The 20081-nt window shown below is 48.2% G+C and overlaps 1 protein-coding gene and 1 pseudogene across 2 annotated transcripts in view; both read right to left on the reverse strand.

Moving 5' to 3' along the window:
- Positions 1 to 12507, reverse strand: LOC136388248 (large ribosomal subunit protein P2 pseudogene; annotated as a pseudogene).
- Positions 11314 to 20081, reverse strand: part of MOB3A (MOB kinase activator 3A) — a 19011-nt gene continuing 10243 nt past the window's right edge. For both annotated transcript variants that reach the window (XM_066342840.1, XM_066342832.1), the window contains 3 exons: positions 17657 to 18184; positions 13516 to 13718; positions 11314 to 12735 (listed from right to left, as the gene is read on the reverse strand). In XM_066342840.1, the coding sequence (XP_066198937.1) occupies positions 12706 to 12735; positions 13516 to 13718; positions 17657 to 18077 (654 nt within the window). In that variant the 5' untranslated portion in view covers positions 18078 to 18184 and the 3' untranslated portion in view covers positions 11314 to 12705. The remainder of the gene's footprint in view (positions 12736 to 13515; positions 13719 to 17656; positions 18185 to 20081) is intronic.

Consider the following 20081-nt stretch of genomic DNA (forward strand, 5'->3'; position numbering starts at 1 on the left):
CTAATTGAACAAGCCAAACCCCATGTCATCATCTACCTCTTCAGACTCATTTTTCTTCTGTTGCAGCTGGGCAGAACCAGCAGCAGCAGCTGCAGACCCCAGGACCCCACAGCCCTGCCAGCAGGATCTCTGGCCAGCTTGCCAATACCGTGGGTGATGTCATCTTTGATATTTTTTCCGTTTAGCTCACTGAGTCGATGACCTCATTGAGCTGGTCGTTGTCTGCCTTGATCCCCACGCTCTCCAGGATCTTCTTGATATATTTGGTGCTGGGGATGCATTGCCCCCAAGGGCGGCCAGCAGGTAGAAAGCAGCTTAGCTCATCTTGGTGGCAGTGGCCAATGTATTGTTTTAAGTGGCTTTGTCTGTGGTCATTTGTTATACAACAGTAGCCTACAGATACAGCTAATTACTTCCTAATTAATAACTATTAGTTAACATAGCATCTCTTAAAGGTAGCAATCTCCATATTACACAAAGGAATCTGATGTTTAGACTTTCATTTCTTGTTAGGTTTTCTGACCCTACAGCCAGTGTTATTCCCTTGAACACTGGGCTGTTCTCTCTCCAGTGGGATTAAGGAGAAGGCTTTGAACCTTTCCATGACTGAAAGTCATTTAATCCTCGCCACTAATTTCTAGTTTTCTTGCGTTCTGCTTAGAGACAACAGCTTGTACAATGTTTGGTTTTATGTTTTGTTTTTTATTGTTGTTGTTTTTTAATTTGACATTTTTCATAGAGTTGAAAACACATTTAATTAAAAAAGAAAATCAGCCCTGGCTGGATAGCTTGGTTGGTTAGAGCATCGTCCCAATATGCAAAGGTTGCAGGTTTGATCCCTGGTGTCAGAGCACATACAGAAACAGATAGATGTTTCTTTCTTTCTTTCCTCTTTCTTTCTTTCTTTCTTTCTTTCTTTCTTTCTTTCTTTCTTTCTTTCTTTCTTTCTTTCTTTCTTTCCTTCCTTCCTTCCTTCCTTCCTTCCTTCCTTCTTTCTTTCTTTCTCTCTTTCTTTCTTGGCAAGTGAGTGAGAGAGAGAGAGGCAGAGAGACAGAGAGAGGAACAGACAGTAAGGGAGAGAGATGAGAAGCATCAACTCATACTTGTGTCACTTTAGCTCTTCATTGATTGCTTTCTCATATGTGCTTTGACTGGGGGGTCTCCAGCTGAGCAATGACCCCCTAGCTCAAGCCAGTGACCATGGGGTCATGTCTGTGATCCACATTCAAGCCGGTGACCCTACACTGAAGCTGGTGAGCCTGGGACCAAGCTGGATGAATCCGTGCTCAAGCCAGAGACCTTGGGGATTTGAACCTGGGCTATAGTGTCCCAGGTTGACACTCTATCCACTGCACCACCACAAGTCAGGCAGTAATATGGTTTTCTGACTAATATGTTTCCCTACAGATATATTAATCAGGAAACTTGATCAATATAAATGTACTGTGTCCCACCTTGCAATTCCTGCTCTCTCATGGTTTGCTCAGCATTGACATAACTTTGCCTGATCAACTTTGAACTATATGAATTTTTTTCATAACAGCTTTGTCAGGATATTATGCACATGTAAGATCTTCCTGTTGGAAGTGCACAGTTCAGGGGTTTTAGCAGAGTCATGCAACCATTGCCACCATCCATGTCTGTTGGAAAAGAATAAGGTATTAAGATTTCCTGATGTCCTAACATTGAAGAGAATCAACCAGTATCTCTGTATCAGGTTTTGCTAATTGTTTTTTGTAAAGGCCAAATAGTGGCTCTTTTCAGCTTTGAGTGTTGAGACTGAGACCTCTCCCAGTTGTTCAGCTCTGTCTTGTAGAGAGCAAGAGCCAGAGATAATATGCAAATGACTGAGCAGCACCATGTGCTAACAAAACTTTATTGACAAAAGCAGGCAGCAGGCTGCCTTTAATAAACTCTGATCCAGACTCCTGCGTTTGGTTTTCTATGAGCCAGGTTTTTTTTGTTTGTTTTTTTTGTATTTTTCTGAAGTTGGAAATGGGGAGGCAGACAGACTCCCGCATGCGCCCTCCACCCGGCATGCCCACCAGGGGGCGATGCTCCGCCCATCTGGGGCGTCTCTGTGGCAACCAGAGCCATTCTAGTGCCTGAGGCAGAGGCCACAGAGCCATCCTCAGTGCCTGGGCAAACTTTGCTCCAATGGAGCCTCGGCTGTGGGAGGGGAAGAGAGAGACAGAGAGGAAGGAGAGAGGGAGGGGTGGAGAAGCAGATGGGCGCTTCTCCTGTGTGCCCTGGCCGGGAATCGAACCCGGAACTCCTGCACGCCAGGCCGACACTCTACCACTGAGCCAAACGGCCAGGGCTTGAGCCAGTTTTGTGTCATGCTTTAAAATAGTCATCCTTGCCCTGGCTGGGCAGTTCAGTTGTTTAGAGCATTGTCCTGATTCACCAAGGTTGTGGGTTTGATCTCTGGTCAGGACACATACAAAATTCAACCAGTGAGTGCAACAAATTGATGTTTCTCTCTCTCTCTTTCTTTCTTCTCTTTCTAAAAATCAATAAATAATTAAAAAATTATTTTAAAAAAGTATCCTTGTGGTTTTCTGGGCTTCCTATATTTTGTAGGTTCTGTTTTCCTATCTTTGTCCCTCCAATTAATCCAAAAAGATATACTGTTTGACATTTTACTAATGGTTAAATGTGTGTGTGTGTGTGTGTGTGTGTGTGTGTGTGTAACATATTGATTTAAAAAAATATTTTATTTATTGATTTTTAGAGAGAGGGGAGAGAGAGAGAGAGAGAGAGAGAGAAGGGGGAGGAGCAGGAAGCATCAACTCCCATATGTGCCTTGACCAGGCAAGCCCAAGGTTTCGAACCAGCAACCTCAGTGTTCCAGGTTGACGCTTTATCCCACTGCGCCACCACAGGTCAGGCCTTGAATTTAACTTTGCCAATTATTATCATCCATGAAATGGTATTTTACTGATTCTGGCAATAAAAGATTAACATATTCAATTAATACCATCTACAGATATGAGCCTCAGCCTAGAAAATGCAGCAGGATCAACTTAAAATTCAGAGGAAAAAAGCCAGGTCCTGACCATTTAGCCCAGTCAGAGTGTTGTCCCGAAACGCCAAGGTTGCAGGTTCTATACCCGGTCATGGCACATACGGGAAGCAGCCAATGAATGCACAACTGCATGGAACAACAGATGAATGCTTCTCTCTCTCTCTCTCTCTCCTTTCTTTTTCTGTTTCTCTAAAAATAAATCAATAAATAATTTTAAAAAAAGAAACCAATTACAAAACCCATGGCAAAATCAAGAGATTTCTTATATGTTCCAGATATATATATATATAACTATCCAGAAATACAATAAAAAAAGCATCATGGTTGCATAGTCACAATCAAAAATAATTAAGAATTCAAAAGAAATGTGAAGATCTGAAATGTTCAGAACAAACAAGTCCTCAGAAACAGGAAGTGGGTTTCTGGCAGCCAGTGGCTGGAGGAGGGGGTGAGAAGTGACTGCTGCTGTTGGGGCTTCTTTTGGGATGATGAGAATGTTCTAGAATTTGATGGTGATTTGATGGTTGCACAACTCTGGGAATGTACTAAAAATCACTTAATTGTGAACTTTAAATGGTGAATTTTATGGCACGTGACTTGTAGCTCAATTTAAAAAATTATACAAGCAAGAAAAATAAAGAAAAACAAAATGTGAAGAACCCTGCAGGAGGGGAATGATAAAGAAACATGGCCCTGGCCGGTTGGCTCAGCGGTAGAGCGTCGGCCTAGCGTGCAGAGGACCCGGGTTCGATTCCCGGCCAGGGCACACAGGAGAAGCGCCCATTTGCTTCTCCACCCCTCCGCCGCGCTTTCCTCTCTGGCTCTCTCTTCCCCTCCTGCAGCCAAGGCTCCATTGGAGCAAAGATGGCCCGGGCGCTGGGGATGGCTCTGTGGCCTCTGCCTCAGGCGCTAGAGTGGCTCTGGTCGCAACATGGCGACACCCAGGATGGGCAGATCATCGCCCCCTGGTGGGCAGAGCGTCGCCCCTGGTGGGTGTGCCGGGTGGATCCCGGTCGGGCGCATGCGGGAGTCTGTCTGACTGTCTATCCCTGTTTCCAGCTTCAGAAAAATGAAAAAAAAAAAAAAAAAAAAAGAAACATGCATGGTTGAAATAAATGGAGAGATACATGAGGCTCCTGGGAACCAATCTAAATCCCAGAATGACAGACAGCCTGGCCCCAAATTATTTTCCAAATTTACTATTTTTACCAAACTCTCAGAGGTAATTTTTCTAACACTTAAAAGTACTTCTAGGCCCTGGCCAGTGGCTCAGTGGATAGAGCATTGACCTAGTGTACGGATGTCCCAAGTTTGATTCCTGGTCAGGGCACACAGGAGAAGCGACCATCTGCTACTTTCCTCCTCCTCTCTCCCTTCTCTTCCTCTTCTCTCACAGCCAGTGGCTCGATTGGTTCCAGTGCATCAACCCCGGGCTCTGGGAATGGCTCAGTTGGTCCAAGTGCATCAACCTGGTCCAGGTGCTAAATGTAGCTTGATTGATTTGAGCATCGGCCTCAAACAGGGTTGCAGGTTGATTCTAGTCAGGGCTCATGCAAGAGTCTGCCTCACTATTTCCTCTCCTTTCACCTAAAAAAAAATAGTAATTCTGAAGTTCACTTGGACTATGAACTGAATACTACTCTAAGTATAATAATAGTATTACTATCCTACATATAATATTGCTATGCTGAGTATTTAGAATAGTTGAGAAAATATAAAAACAACAATAATGATGATGAACTTATATTACTAGATATTAAAATTACTCTAACTCTGTAAGGTACTTTAAAACTAGAGGTGGGATAGGCAAACTCCTACAAAACCCAGAAACAGACCCCTACATAAGAAATCTTCTGATCTGTGCAGAAGCATTCTATGATGCTGGAATGGGGATTCGCTTGTTATTGAACAAATAAAGATTTCCATAGAGCCTTACCTCACACCATACATGGAAATTAAACTCTTTAGCTTACCCAGTGTTTAATATAAGTAGAAAGAAAACCATGGAGAACCAAAAGAAAATGGAGATGAATATTTACATGAAGGCCTTCCCCAGCCCAAGTCTAAGTTTATCACCAAGGGTAGAAACCATCAAGGAAAAGATTGACCAAAAATGTGAAAGTTGAAAAAAAAAAGGGCCTGACCTGTGGTGGCACAGTAGTTAAAATGTCAACCTGGAATGCTGAGGTCGCTGGTTCAAAACCCCAGGCTTGCCCAGTCAAGGCACTTATTAGAAGAAACTACTATGAGTTGATGCTTCCTGCTCCTCTCCCCACTCCTCTCTATAAAATCAATAAATAAAATCTTGAAAAAAAGAAAAAAGGGAAAATGTATGTCAAAGTGATTGTAAACAAGTTAAAGACAAGAAACAAGAAGAAACTTGTATAACATGTATGATAATTTATATATAGAAAAGCTTTAATAAACAAGTATATAAAAACATATATAAGCCCATATGTAAAGAATTTTTTTTTAATTGTTTTATTTATTCATTTTAGAGAGGCGAGGGAGAGACAGAGAGAGAGAGAGAGAGAGAGAAGGGGGGAGGAGCTGGAAGCATCAACTCCCATATGTGCCTTGACCAAGCCAACCCAGGGTTTTGAACTGGCGACCTCAGCATTTCCAGGTCGACACTCTATCCCCTGTGCCACCACAGGTCAGGCCTAAAGAATTTTTATAAACTTCCCTGGCTAGATAGCTCAGTTGAATAGAGCATCGTCCCAGTGCACCAAGGTTCTGGGTTTGATCCTCAGGGCACACAGGAGAATCAAGCAGTGAATGCACAAATAGTTGGGACAATAAATTGATGTTTCTCTCATTCTCTCTCTCTCCCTTCCACTCTCTCTAAAATAAATAAATAAATGCAAAAAATTAAAAAAAAGAATTTGAGCCTGACCTGTGGTGGCACAGTGGATAAAGCGTCGACCTGGAAATGCTGAGGTTGCCAGTTCGAAACCCTGGGCTTTCCTGGTCAAGGCACATATGGGAGTTGATGCTTCCAGCTCCTCCCCCCCTTCTCTCTCTCTGTCTCTCCTCTCTCTCTCACTCTCTCTCTGTCTCTCCCTCTCCTCTCTAAAATGAATAAATAAAAAATAAATAAATAAAAGAATTTGATAAACCAATAAGAAAAAAAACATTTCCCAATGAAAGAATACAAAGGATGTGAATTGACAATATAAATGGTCAACAATGCATTACTACAGCGAGGATTTGTCCTATCAAAATGATAAATTACACAAGGCCCAATATCCAGTGTTGGGAGGAGAATGTGGGGAAATAGAAACCATGAAACATGGAGGTGTAAACTGGCATTGCGTAGCTGCAGGGTCCTGTACAAAACATCAAAAACAGTTTCCAAGGTAATTTCCTCTGGCACCAACACCATATATAAAGATTTGACAATGCTTCTTAAAGTGCACCCTAGAAGATTTCCAGGTGCACCCTATGGTTTTCCAAAGAAATATGTGCCTGTTGGGGACCAAAAAACCAACAGGGTTTTTGGAGTTTAGATTTTTGGGGGACAGAGGTGTGGGAATTAGCTGTAAACTGACAGTCTGCCCAACCCCCCGCCTCACTTGCCTGATTAGGTTGCAAAAAGCTGTTAAGCTGTGGTGCTGGATTGTTTACACTATCCCCTTGTTACCCAGAAAGGCTGGAGGCAAGTTTCTTCTATCCTTTGTTTGGTGTACAGTTAAATGTATGGTGGGGGTTTTCTGCACTCAACACAATTAAGAGTAAAAAGAGAGGAATTCTTCAATGTGTTGACAAGGAAATGAGAGTTTGCCTTTCAAATATATGCCCAGACATTGAAAAGAAATGGCTAGGACACATCGGGCTCATGTTTCTTTTTCTTTTTTTTTTCCTCATTTTTTCCGAAGCTGGAAACGGGGAGGCAGTCAGACAGACTCCCGCATTCGCCCGACCGGGATCCACCCGGCATGCCCACCAGGGGGCGATGCTCTGCCCCTCTGGGGCGTCACTCTGCTGCATCCAGAGCCACCCTAGCGCCTGAGGCAGAGGCCACAGAGCCATCCTCAGCGCCCAGGAGCCTGGGCTGCGGGAGGGGAAGAGAGAGACAGAGAGGAAGGAGAGGGGGAGGGGTGGAGAAGCAGATGGGCGCTTCTCCTGTGTGCCCAGGCCGGGAATCGAAACGGGACCCCCGCACGCCAGGCCGACGCTCTACCGCCGAGCCAACTGGCCAGGGCCCAGGCTCATGTTTCTTATAAACACAAGAATGGAAAAACAACACAACACATTTGCCGCGGGACCTGCCAAATTTACTAAATCTTTCTAAGAATGTATCTATATATAAAAATATAATTTTTTTGTCGTTTTTAAATTTTTAACCCCTCTTTTTTATGAATTCTAAAAAGATAACTAAAAAAATGTAACAAAAATTTTTAAAAAAAATTTTTTTTACAGAGACAGAGAGTGAGTCAGAGAGAGGGATAGATAGGGACAGACAGGAACAGAAAGAGATGAGAAGCATCAATCATTATTTTTTCATTGCGCATTGCAACACCTTAGTTGTTCATTGATTGCTTTCTCATATGTGCCTTGACCACGGGCGGGCCTTCAGCAGACCGAGTAGCCCCTTGCTGGAGCCAGCGACCTTGGGTTCAAGCTGGTGGGTTTTTGCTCAAACCAGATGAGCCCGCGCTCAAGCTGGCGACCTCGGAGTCTCGAATCTGGGTCCTCTGTATCCCAGTCCGACGCTTTGCCCACTGCGCCACTGCCTGGTCAGGCACAAAAATGATTTTTAATTAAAAAAAAATTTTTTTTTAAAGGAACAGAGTCAGATAGAGTAGTGATTTTTTTTTCTTTTTAAAAAAAAATTTTTTTTTTATTCAATTTTTAGAAAGGAGAGACAGTGACAGAGAGGGGGGGGGGGAGGAGCAGGAAGCATTAACTCCCATATGTGCCTTGACAATACAAGTGCAGGGTTCTGAACCGGCAACCTCAGTGTTCCAGGTCGACGCTTTATCCACTGCGCCACCACAGGTCAGGCAACTAGATAGGGACAGACAGACAGGAACGGAGAGAGATGAGAAGCATCAATCATCAGTTTTTCGTTGAGACACCATAATTGTTCATTGATTGCTTTCTCACATGTGCCATGACCGCGGGCCTTCAGCAGACTGAGTACCCCCCCCCCCCTCGAGCCAGTGGCCTTGGGTCCATGCTTTTGCTCAAGCCAAATGAGGCCGCTCTCAAGCTGGCAACCCCGGGGTCTCAAACCTGGGTCCTTCCACATCCCAGTCCGACACTCTAGCCACTGGGCCACCGCCTGGTCAGGCACAAAAATGTTTTTAAATGTCAGAATAAATTTAATTTTGTTGTATTTATTTCATTTAATTACCATAAAAGCATGCTTGGACTTTGTATTTTTTTCTTTAATATTTGACTTATTATAACATATTTCTCAGAAGTTTGTATATAGTGCGCCTACAAATATTTATAGGATTTTTTAAAAATTATTTTTATTTATTTATTCACTTTAGAGAAGAGAGACAGAGAGAGAGAGGAGAGAGAGAGAGAAGAGAGGAGGAGCGGGAAGCATCAACTCCTGTATGTGCCTTGACCTGGCAAGCCCAGGGTTTTGAACCGGCGACCTCAGTGTTCCAGGTTGATGCTTTCTTTATCCACTGCGCCACCACAGGTCAGGCCTATTTGTAGGATTTTAAATACGCCCCGACTTCAGAAAGTTTGAGAACCACTGGACTAGAGAAATATTTATTTTAGCTATAACATAATGGCTACAATTAAGAGGGGATTTGAGGTTTTGGCTGGATAGCTCAGCTGGTTAGAGTGTCCTCCCAACATGCCAATGTTGTGGGTTTGATCCCTGGTCAGAACACATAAAAGAATCAACCAATGGGCCCTGGCCAGATGGCTCAGTGGTAGAGCATCGGCCTGGCGTGCAGAAGTCCCCGGTTCGATTCCCGGCCAGGGCACACAGGAGAAGCGCTCATCTGCTTCTCCACCCCTCCCCTCTCCTTCCTTTCTGTCTCTCTCTTCCCCTCCCGCAGCCAAGGCTCCATTGGAGCAAAGATGGCCTGGGCGCTGGGGATGGCTCCATGGCCTCTGCCTCAGGCACTAGAGTGGCTTTGGTCACAACAGAAGCAACGCCCCGATGGGCAGAGCATCGCCCCCTGGTAGGCATGCCGGGTGGATCTCGGTCGGGCGCATGCGGGAGTCTGTCTGACTGCCTCCCAGTTTCCAGCTTCAGAAAAATACAAAAAAAATAAAAATAAAAAAAAGAATCAACCAATGAATGCATAAATAATTGGAACAGTAAGTAGATGTTTTTTTCTCCTCTTTCCCTTTCTAAAAAAATCAATAAATAAGAAATTAAATTTAGAAAAGAAAGGGATTCGTTAAGCTATGTATGGGACACCCATAAAATGCATGGTTCAACAGAAACCAAGTATATATATCTGGGCTTCTCCATATCACCTCTAATTCTTGTGTTGCAGAAGCCCAAGTTAATGAGTCCCAGGCATTTCTTTTTAAAGATTGTGACTTTTCTATGGCTGTTGTAACTAATGACCACAAATTCAGTGGCTTAAATAAGACAAGTTTATTCCCTTTTAGTGCTGGTGTCAGGAGTCTGACATGGGTCTCACAAGGCTAAACCCAGGTATGGGCAAGGGAGAAGGGTTTCTTGCCTCTTTCAGCTTCTAGAGGCGCAGCATCCCTGGCTGGTGTCCGCTTCCTCCATTGTCACAACCAGCAACATAGCCTCTGGCATCTGACTCTGACCTTCCTGCCTCCCTCTTATGAGGACCCTGTGAGGGCATTGCCCTACCCTACCCCTGGGAAATCAAGAGTTCTCCCCATATCAGTGCCATGTCAACAGGTCCCTGGGTGAGGATGGGGACATCTTTGGGGGCTGTTATTCCAACTAACAGTTAACAGCTCCCAAATTCTTAAACTGGTTCTGGAAATCTTTTTTTTTTTTTTTTTTTTTACAGAGAGAGAGTCAGAGAGAGGGACAGACAGGGACAGACAGACAGGAATGGAGAAATGAGAAGCATCAATCATTAGTTTTTCGTTGCGCATTGTGACTGCTTAATTGTTCTTTGATTGCTTTCTCATATGTGCCTTGACCGTGGGCCTTCAGCAGACCGAGTAACCCCTTGCTGGAGCCAGTACCTTGGGCTCAAACTGGTGAGCTTTTGCTCAAACCAGATGAGCCCACGCTCAAGCTGGCAACCTTGGGGACTCGAACCTCGGTCCTTCCAACGCTCTATCCACTGCACCACCGCCTGGTCAGGCTGGTTCTGGAAATCTTTGTGGTAGATTTACAAATCAAAGGGTAAGGAGACAACAGCTTCTTTAGAAGGTTATTTCCCAGTAACATGGACTTAATTTCTTTGAAACCTCTCCTTTTCCATGGAGTCGGCACGCCCTCTGGGGGCCAGAAACCACACTGGGCTCACAGGTTCCTGGTTGCAAGCCCACCCCATGGCTGTGTGTCCCTTGGCATCTACCAGGCACCTCTTCCCCAACTGCTCCTTTGCCAGGAACATGGCCGGCAACTCTCCTTGTGAAAGAAGTCCAAATCCTACCGGCCCTGGAACCATGATATTTTACACTTGAAAGGGGCCCCTGAGAATAAGATGTCTGCTATTTTTCACATGCAAGAGAAAAGTTGTTTGTTTGTTTTTTAAGATTTTATTTATTTATTATAGAGAAGGGGGGGGGGAGCAGGAATCAGCAACTCCCATATGTGCCTTGACCAGGCAAGCCCAGGGTTTTGTACCGGCAACCTCAGTATTTCCAGGTTGACGCTTTATCCACTGCGCCACCACAGGTCAGGCGCAAGAGAAAAGTTTGAGGGTCACTTTGTTCTGTGTCCAAGGTTACGTGGATCGTTAGTAACAGCTGGAACAGGAACACCCCTGTCTGTTCCCTCTCCATCAATTCTTCTGCACTCAGTCCAGTATTTTCTGGAAACTTTTCTCACATGGCAAAAAAAGAGAATGTTGGCTAAGTGGGTGAAGTAACTCAGACAATGGGAGAGCAATGCCCACCTTTGCTAAGGAATTTCTCAACCTGTTTTTGACACTTTTATCCTAACTGCTCCCCACATTGCACCGCACAAAATTCTAACCCACCCACATTTTGTGCATCTATTTGGGGTGCTGGCAGACCACAAACTGTTGTGACATCTATTTCCTCACTACTTAAGAGAGCACCCCAGTGACAATGTCAGTGATGTGTCCTGTCACCAGGCTTTCCTGCCTGGAATACATTAATTAATGACAGCTAGCAGCAGCAGGTAAGAAAATGGCACAATTTATTGTGATGTTTGTGTGGGAACACCCATGGGCACAAGAGAGTGGGGAGAGTCCCCCTAGTCCCTGCCACCCTTCCCAACCTGGCTTGGCTGAAGGGAAGAGCAGGTGGCAAGCTGGGAGGGAACACAGTGGTTTTGGCCTTTGGTCATGGTTTCGTAAAAGGAGCTACATTCGACTGGATGGTTTTCTATAGTCCTGTGGGGTCCATGTCACCAGGGATCTGAAAGCTGGACCCAGTGGTGTCCAGAAGGACTGGATGAGGTCATGTTAATCGCACTTGCTTGGTGTCAGGTTTTGGTGCTCTGCTCCTCTGTTCTGCAGGCGTCCGGAGTACCCAGAGGTCCTCAGAGGTGGGAGTGGTTGGGTGGGAAGGGCTGCCATGGGAAAGGCCATTATGGTGCTCTGAGGGCAGGGTTGAGGCACAGGGAGCTAGGGGCAGTATGTGGTTTCTTGAGGTTACTTCTCTGCAGCCCCACATGGGGGCCTGTTCTGAGGGAGACAGTGCTGGGACTCTGGTCCCCTGGGCATGAGGGCCTCACCAGGGGCTTCATATAAGTGGGCAGGCATCTGAAGAAAGGCCAACTTCATTCTGAGTTATTCATAATGGAGGGGTATTTATCTAGAGGGGAGTTGCATTCACTCTTTATAGACAGAAAGCTGTGTTCCCTACCATCTCAAGGTAGTTGTCAGTGAGACTATATAAGTACTCAATCTTTTATGTGCAGGGGCCCTAGGAAACCTGGGGTTCAGATGTGGGCTCCAGAAAACCCTGACTGATGAGCCAAATGTTTTGGAGGAACTGAAGGAACAGAGGAGCCTGAGGAAGAAAAGAGGAAGGGAAAGGGAGCCAGGGCCACGTCGTACCTCTCATGACACAGACACGGGGCTGCGGGGGTGTGCTGTGAAGGAACTGAGGCGTGAAGGCCTGGCAGAGGCAGCTTCCTCTCTTGCTGACCCAGAGCCTGTGCAGCCTGTCCTCTCCCAGGCCAAGCACACTGGGGGCATTAGGGCACAGGCCTGTGAAGGGCAGGCAGAACTCCAAGCTCTGAGCAGATCCAAGTGCTTTATAGATAAAGTGGATTTTCCCAGTTGCTCACAGCACACAGAATCAGAGTTCAAGTTCAATCTTTCCCTCGTGGGGCTCTGGGAGGCTGGGCCCACTGCAGATAGACCCATGGCGGCTGCCACCTCAGAATCAGGGAGAGGACTCAACGCCAGTGTCCGTAGAGCATTAAGGGCACAGAGGTCACCATCTGACAGCTGTGGAGGTCACTGAGCCGCTGGAGCAAAAGCACAGCCCATGTTCCGGGGGGGTGACCCTCAAGTAAAAGTGTCCTATGGTATTGCCTTGGTGACAGCAGGGCCACAGGGCTCTCAGTGGCACATCCGTGCAGTCATTTCTTTCTGTTAAGAACAAGCAGAACATCAGGTACTGACACAAGAGGTGACAAAAATCACATGCACATAGAGAAAAGCAGGAGATGCAGTCTCAAGAGGCTTACAGGCCTCATTTAGGGCCAAACCTTACAGAAAAGGAAAAAGACAGCGGCTTGCCTAGGGCTGGGGAGGGGCAAGCTATGTGAAGGGCCTGAAAGGTCACTTTGTCAGCTTTGGAGGCCAGTTGGTGTCTGTCTGGCTGCTTACCTCTGTCCTGTCACCAAAAGCAGTGGCAGCAGTAAGCGAATGACTGAGTGTGCCAACAAAACTATTCACAAAGGCCCTGGCCGGTTGGCTCAGTGGTAGAGCGTCGGCCTGGCGTGCGGAAGTCTCGGGTTCGATTCCCGGCCAGGGCACACAGGAGAAGCGCCCATCTGCTTCTCCACCCCTCCCCCTCTCCTTCCTCTCTGTCTCTCTCTTCCCCTCCGGCAGCTGAGGCTCCATTGGAGCAAAGATGGCCCCGGCGCTGGGGATGGCTCCTTGGCCTCTGCCCCAGGCGCTAGAGTGGCTCTGGTCGTGACAGAGCGACGCCCCGAGGGGCAGAGCATCGCCCCCTGGTGGGCGTGCTGGGTGGATCCCGGTCGGGCGCATGTGGGAGTGTGTCTGACTGTCTCTCCCCATTTCAAGCTTCAGAAAAAACAAAACAAACAAACAAAAAACTATTCACAAAACCTAGGTACTGGTCCCTACCTTCAGGTGCCCCAGCAACCCCCTCCATGACCCTCCCCGAAGTCCCTGACCCCTCACCAGTGGTTCCAACTCCTTGGTGTCTATGAGGCCAAACTCCTTGACAAAGTAGTAGAAGTGCTTATAGCAGGTGTTGACATGCGCCTCGGAGCCCATCTGCGCAATGCGGTCAAAGTGGTGGATATAGACGTGCACGAACACACGGAACAGTCGGGACAAGATCTTCTTCACCACTTGCAAGAAGTTCTTGGGGAATGGTGTGCCTGTGGACAGCGAGAGGGCCAGGACACTCAGGATGCAGCCTCAGGGGTTCAGTTTGGCCCTAAAACCATGACACCTTGGACTGTGGGTGTGAATTACTCCGTGAACTAGTGAGACTCAGAGAGGCTGAGACACCTATTCAAGTTCTGGTTTCCTCCTGAAGTCAAGTGTTGACTGGGCAGAAGGTGTCTGTTTCCATTTCTCCAGGATCTGTGGTTTCCTGACCTCTACCCTGGTCTTCTCACCTCCAGCTCCAGGGAGTGCAATGAAATGCAAGAAACCTACTGCTCTGCTGCTTAACAACACTGGAAGAAGGGATGAGGACCGGGCTGCAGGTAAAGCGGATGGGTATTCAACATCAGCCACTCTGGATCAACATTCCTCCTGTCTTACCCAGTTCTCTTCCCAGAACCTAGAACATTCTTCACCTCGGGATCCAGCCTTGTGTGTGTACTTCTAGTATCATTTATTTTTCTTAGTAGAATGGGACAACCCTAAAAACATACTTTTGACCTTTGATATTTTCCACTTGATATCTTCCTTTTTCCATCTTATGGTTTTATTGTGTTTGTTTTTTGCAAGAGACAAAAAAGAGAAACAGGAAGGGAGAGAGATGATGAGAAGCATCAACTTGTAGTTGCATCACTTTGGTTGTTCACTGATTGCTTCTCAGATGTGCCTTGACTGGGGGCTAAAGCTGAGCCAGTGACCCCTTGCTCAAGCCAGCGACCTTGGACTTCAAGCCAGGAAATGGGCTCAAGCTAGTGACCATGAGATCATGTGGGTGATCCCATGCTCAAACCAGGAACTCCGTGCTCAAGGTGGTGAGCCCACATTCAAGCCAGTGACCTCAGAGTTTCAAATCTTGGTCTTCAGTATCTTAGGTCAACACTAACCACTGTGCAACCACTGGTCAGGCCAATTCCACTTAATTTTGATATATCAGTCTGACTGGTGCTGATGAACTTTTTTTTTTTTTTCATTTTTCCAAAGCTGGAAACGGGGAGGCAGTTAGACAGACTCCCGCATGCGCCCGACCGGGATCCACCCAGCACGCCCACCAGGGGGCGATGCTCTGCCCCTCTGGGGCGTCCCTCTGTTGCATCCAGAGCCACTCCAGCGCCTGAGGCAGAGGCCACAGAGCCATCCCCAGCGCCCGGGCCATCTTTGCTCCAATGGAGCCTCACTGCGGGAGGGGAAGAGAGAGGCAGAGAGGAAGGAGAGGGGGAGGGGTGGAGAAGCAAATGGGCGCCTCTCCTGTGTGCTCTGGCCGGGAATTGAACCCGGGACTCCCGCACGCCGGGCTAGCCAACTGGCCAGGGCCCTGATGAACTTTTTAGTCCTCTTTTTGACAATCTTGGGTTTCACGAGGGGTCTGAGGGCAGTCATGATGCTGAGTAGGAAAGGGCTGCCACCCATGTAGGTAGCAACAAGGAAGAGCTACTGTGTGGTCCTTTATGGAAAAGGTAACATTAAAGAGCATGATATGGTGGCTTGAGGCCTCAGTGGGTATGTACAGGTGTCAATGGCACAGGTGTGAAAGGTTGAGATAAAACGAGGACCCTGTCCTTTCTCTGCTCAGCCACAAATCTAACCCTGAGAAGCGCCAGGCAGCCTTTGGTCTTGAAAGCAACATAGACAAGAAGTAGAGACACTGCTGTCAATGCAAAGCATTTCATTCCCTCTACCTGGCTGGGGGTCAGAACAGGCCAAGGGGCCCTTGGATTTGCAAATAAAGCAGGAACATATGGCCTGGGCCAGACAGGCATCCAAGGAAGCAGTGGTAACCTCAGACCCCATGATGTTGCCATGTGGCATAAACTGGGGCCCAGAGAGAGCCTGGACTTTGGTGGTATGGCCTCAGACCCTCGTCGGGGCAGCTGTGGGACATCTGCCAAGTTCATTTTCTCTTGATTGTTCGTCAGTTTCCTCTTTGGTAAAATTGCTAGAATTCTCATTCCACAGGTGAAGAGATGACTAGAGGAGCTCAGGGTCTAAGTTCTAGAATGAAGACTCCTTCAGGAGCTTTTAGGACTTTAGGGGACCCAGTAGGCTGGGAGTCAGAACAGGGAGCATGTGCAGACGTGGACTACAAGGCCACAGCACAGACTCAGTGACCTGATGGGTGGGTGGCTAGGTGTACCTGTGAACCCTTATTTGGGCTCTTCTGAGCCGCCTTTTCTCAGATGGGCCTCTGAAAGCCTTCTGCCAGCTGCAGGCCCATTTCCTGTACAGAGGGTAAGTCAGGTCCAGAGGGGTGAGAAACTTGACCAGGGATAGAGCCCGTCAGTGACCAAGAGCTGGGGCCCAAGACCTGTTTACCCTGTTTTTCATGATGCTGTCCTGATGCCAAAGATGAAGTGAGAAGGGCCTCTGTGTGGTCTCCTAGGACTGCTGTAACAAACTACCACCGACTCTGTTTAGAACACCTGGCATGGGCCCTGGCTGGTTGGCACAGTGGTAGAGCGTCGGCCTGGCATGCAGAAGTCCTGGGTTCGATTCCCGGCCAGGGCACACAGGAGAAGCGCCCATCTGCTTCTCCACCCCTCCCCCTCTCCTTCCTCTCCGTCTCTCTCTTCCCCTCCTGCAGCAAGGCTCTACTGGAGAAAAGATGGCCCGGGCGCTGGGGATGGCTCCTTGGCCTCTGCCCCAGGCGCTCGAGTGGCTCTGGTCACAACAGAGCTATGCCCCGGAGGGGCAGAGCATCGCCCGCCCCCTGGTGGGCAGAGTGTCGCCCCCTGGTGGGCGTGCCGGGTGGATCCCGGTCGGACACATGCGGGAGTCTGACTGTCTCTCCCCGTTTCCAGCTTCAGAAAAATACAGGAAAAAAAAAAAAAAAAAAAAGGAACACCTGGCATGTGTTCCCTCACAGTTCTGCAGGCCAGAAGTCCCATGTCAGTTTCACAGGGCTGAGGTCATGGTGTGAGCAGGTTTGCTTCCTTCTGTAGGCTCCAAGGAAGATCCATTTCCTGCCTTTTCTAGAAGCTGCCAGTATTCCTGAGCTTATAATCCATTCTTCCTTCTCCTGTTGTCACATCACTTTCTCTTCTCTGCATCGAATGTCCCTTTGCCTCCCTTTTACAAGAACCCTTCTGATAAAATTCAGGGCCCACCTGAATAATCCAGAATAATCTCCCCATCTCAAAAGCAAAGCATGGCCCATCTACATACTAGAATACTACTCAGCCATGAAAGGGAGTGAAACTTGGATACTTGCCACAGCATGGATCAATCTTGAACACATGACACTCACAAAGAGAAGCCAGAAAATAAAGGCCACAGTGTGATTCCATTTATGTGAAATGTTCAGAATAGGCAAAGCCACAAGGGATAGGAAGTTAGTAAGTGGTTGTCAGGGGCTGGGGGTGACTGCTGATAGGGATAGGGAACCATTTTGGGGTACTGAAATGTTCTGGAATTAGAGAACAATTCCCTGTGATTAGAGACATAACCCTGTGATTGTGCTAAATGCCACGGAACTTACTTTAAATGAGTGGATTCCAAGGTCTGTGAATTACCTCAGTAAAGCTGTTACTAAAAATACCCCCCCCTGCTTGACCAGGCAGTGGTGCAGAGTGTCAGACTGGGATGCATAGGACCCAGGTTTGAAACCCTGAGGTTGCTGGCTTGAGCGCGGGCTCATCCAGCTTGAATGTAGGGTCGGTGGCTTAAGTGTGGGATCATAGACATGACCCCATGGTCGCTGGCTTGAGCCCAAAGGTTGCTGGCTTGAGCAAGGGGTCACTCACTCTGTTGTAACCCCCTGGTCAGGGCACATATGAAAAAGCAATCAATAAACAACTAAGGAGCTGCAACAAAGAATTGATGCTTCTTATCTCTCTCCCTTACCATCTGTTTGTCCCTATCTGTTTCTCTCTCTGTCTCTGTCACAAAAAAATAAAACAAAAACACACACCCCTGCCCCAGGCCCTCAACTCACCAACATTGGTGGGGAAGACGTCCTCATTATTGATCTGTACCTCAATCCAGTCCATGAGCAGGTTCATGTACTGTGGGGCTGACAGTGCTGTGGGCTTGCGGAACTTGTGCTCATCCTGCCAGCGGTACTCATACTTGGGGCCACCTGACATGATGGGGCAGGACTGCTCGGTGCAGCCGTCGCTGATGGTGCCGTAGATGAGGTTGACACGATTAAAGAAGTCCACCACGTGCACAGCAACCCAGTCATTGAGCTCCTCGCCAGGAGGGAGCTGCACAGCCAGCTTAAGGTCCAGCCCCGCGTTCAGTGATGCCTGTGCCTTCTTGTGTAGCTCGAAACGCTGTGTGCCTGGCTCAAACTTGCGCTTGGGGCGGAAGGTCTTGTCCTTGTTGAAGACCTGCTTCAGGAAGGGGTTGGACATTGTGTCCTCACCGCAAACTCCTGGGTAAGGCCTCCAAAAAGGAGGGTGGGCAAGTGTGGGTGTTGGCCAACCCAAAGGGGACCTGGTTCCCAGGTCTTCCCTGAGATCTGAAATACAGAAAGAGGAAGAATTGTCACCTGCTCCTGGAAACCCTGTTCTGGAAGCAAGAAACCACACTGGGGAGTTTTCTCAGAACATGTGGTTTCGAGTTTTCCAAAAAGGTGCCAGCTCCTCAGTAAACAGAACTACCCCGAGGTATGTTCCAACTGCCTCAGAGCAGGAGATGCCAGCTGACCCACATTCTCCTTATTCTCCATCTACAGGCCCCGGTGGACATATGCCCATCCCCCGGGAGTGTGCATGCGGTGGAAATAGGAAGGGAGGCACCCGTGGGACTCGTGGGGTGGGGGTCTCTTAAGGGTTCATCAGAGCCTGACCAGGCGGTGGCGCAGTGGATAAAGCGTCGGACTGGGATGCGGAAGGACCCAGGTTCGAGACCCAGGATAGCCAGTTTGAGCGTGGGCTCATCTGGCTTGAGCAAAAATGCTCACTAGCATGAACCCAAGGTCACTGGCTCGAGCGGGGGGTTACTAGTCTGCTGAAGGCCCGCTGTCATGGCACATATGAGAAAGCAATCAATGAACAACTACGGTGTTGCAACAAAAAACTGATGATTGATGCTTCTCATCTCCGTTCCTGTCTGTCTGTCCCTATGTATCCCTCTATCTGACTCTCTGTCCCTGTAAAAAAAAAAAAAAAAGAGTTCATCAAGATGGCCCTGGCCGGTTGGCTCAGTGGTAGAGCGTCGGCCTGGCGTGCGGAAGTCCCGGGTTCGATTCCCGGCCAGGGCACACAGGAGAGGCGCTCATCTGCTTCTCCACCCCTCCCCCTCTCCTTCCTCTCTGTCTCTCTCTTCCCCTCCCGCAGCCGGGGCTCCATTGGAGCAAAGATGGCCCAGGCGCTGGGGATGGCTCCTTGGCCTCTGCCTCAGGCGCTGGGGTGGCTCTGGTCGCGGCAGAGCGACGCCCCGGAGGGGCAGAGCATCGTCGCCTGGTGGGCAGAGCGTCGCCCCTAGTGGGTGTGCTGGGTGGATCCCGGTCGGGCGCATGCGGGAGTCTGTCTGACTGTCTCTCCCCGTTTCCAGCTTCAGAAAGGTACAAAGAAAAAAAAGAAAAAAAAGAAAAAAAAAAAAAGTTGGCCCGGGCGCTGGGGATGGCTCCTTGGCCTCTGCCTCAGGCGCTAGAGTGGCTCTGGTCGTGACAGAGCGACGCCCCGGAGGGGCAGAGCATTGCCCCCTGGTGGGTGTGCCGGGTGGATCCCGGTCGGGTGCATGCAGGAGTCTGTCTGACTGCCTCCCGGTTTCCAGCTTCAGAAAAATACAAAAAAAAAAAAAGAGTTCATCAGAGAGAGAAAGTGGAAGCAGTACCCTGTACCACCTCGGGCCCAGCTCCAGAACACGCACCTATGGGCAATAAATCACCATTTACAATATTGTGGTAAGTCTCCCACTCTCCTTCTTCTTTGCTTCAATTGTGGTGTGAACAAAAAGGGGAAACAGAGTAGATCTGACAAGCCTGGGGGCCATATGGCAGGCCTGGCAAGCTCAGTGACCAAGAGTCACCACACAAGATTTGATCACCTCCCTGGGCAGCCCCAGGGCAGTCATATCCCAGGTCTAAGGCTTCCTTAGCAAAGGTCAGTCTTTATCTTTTTATTTTTTTTATTTTATTTTTTATTTTTTAAAATCTTTTAAACTATCTCTTTTATTTATTTATTTATTATTTTTCTGAAGCTGGAAACGGGGAGAGACAGTCAGACAGACTCCCGCATGCGCCGACCGGGATCCACCCGGCACGCCCACCAGGGGTGACGCTCTGCCCACCAGGGGGCGATGCTCTGCCCCTCCGGGGCGTCGCTCTGCCGCGACCAGAGCCACTCTAGTGCCTGGGGCAGAGGCCAAGGAGCCATCCCCAGCACCCGGGCCATCTTTGCTCCAATGGAGCC

Source organism: Saccopteryx leptura, chromosome 1 (assembly GCF_036850995.1).
Source record: "Saccopteryx leptura isolate mSacLep1 chromosome 1, mSacLep1_pri_phased_curated, whole genome shotgun sequence".
Taxonomy (NCBI): Eukaryota; Metazoa; Chordata; class Mammalia; order Chiroptera; family Emballonuridae; genus Saccopteryx; species Saccopteryx leptura.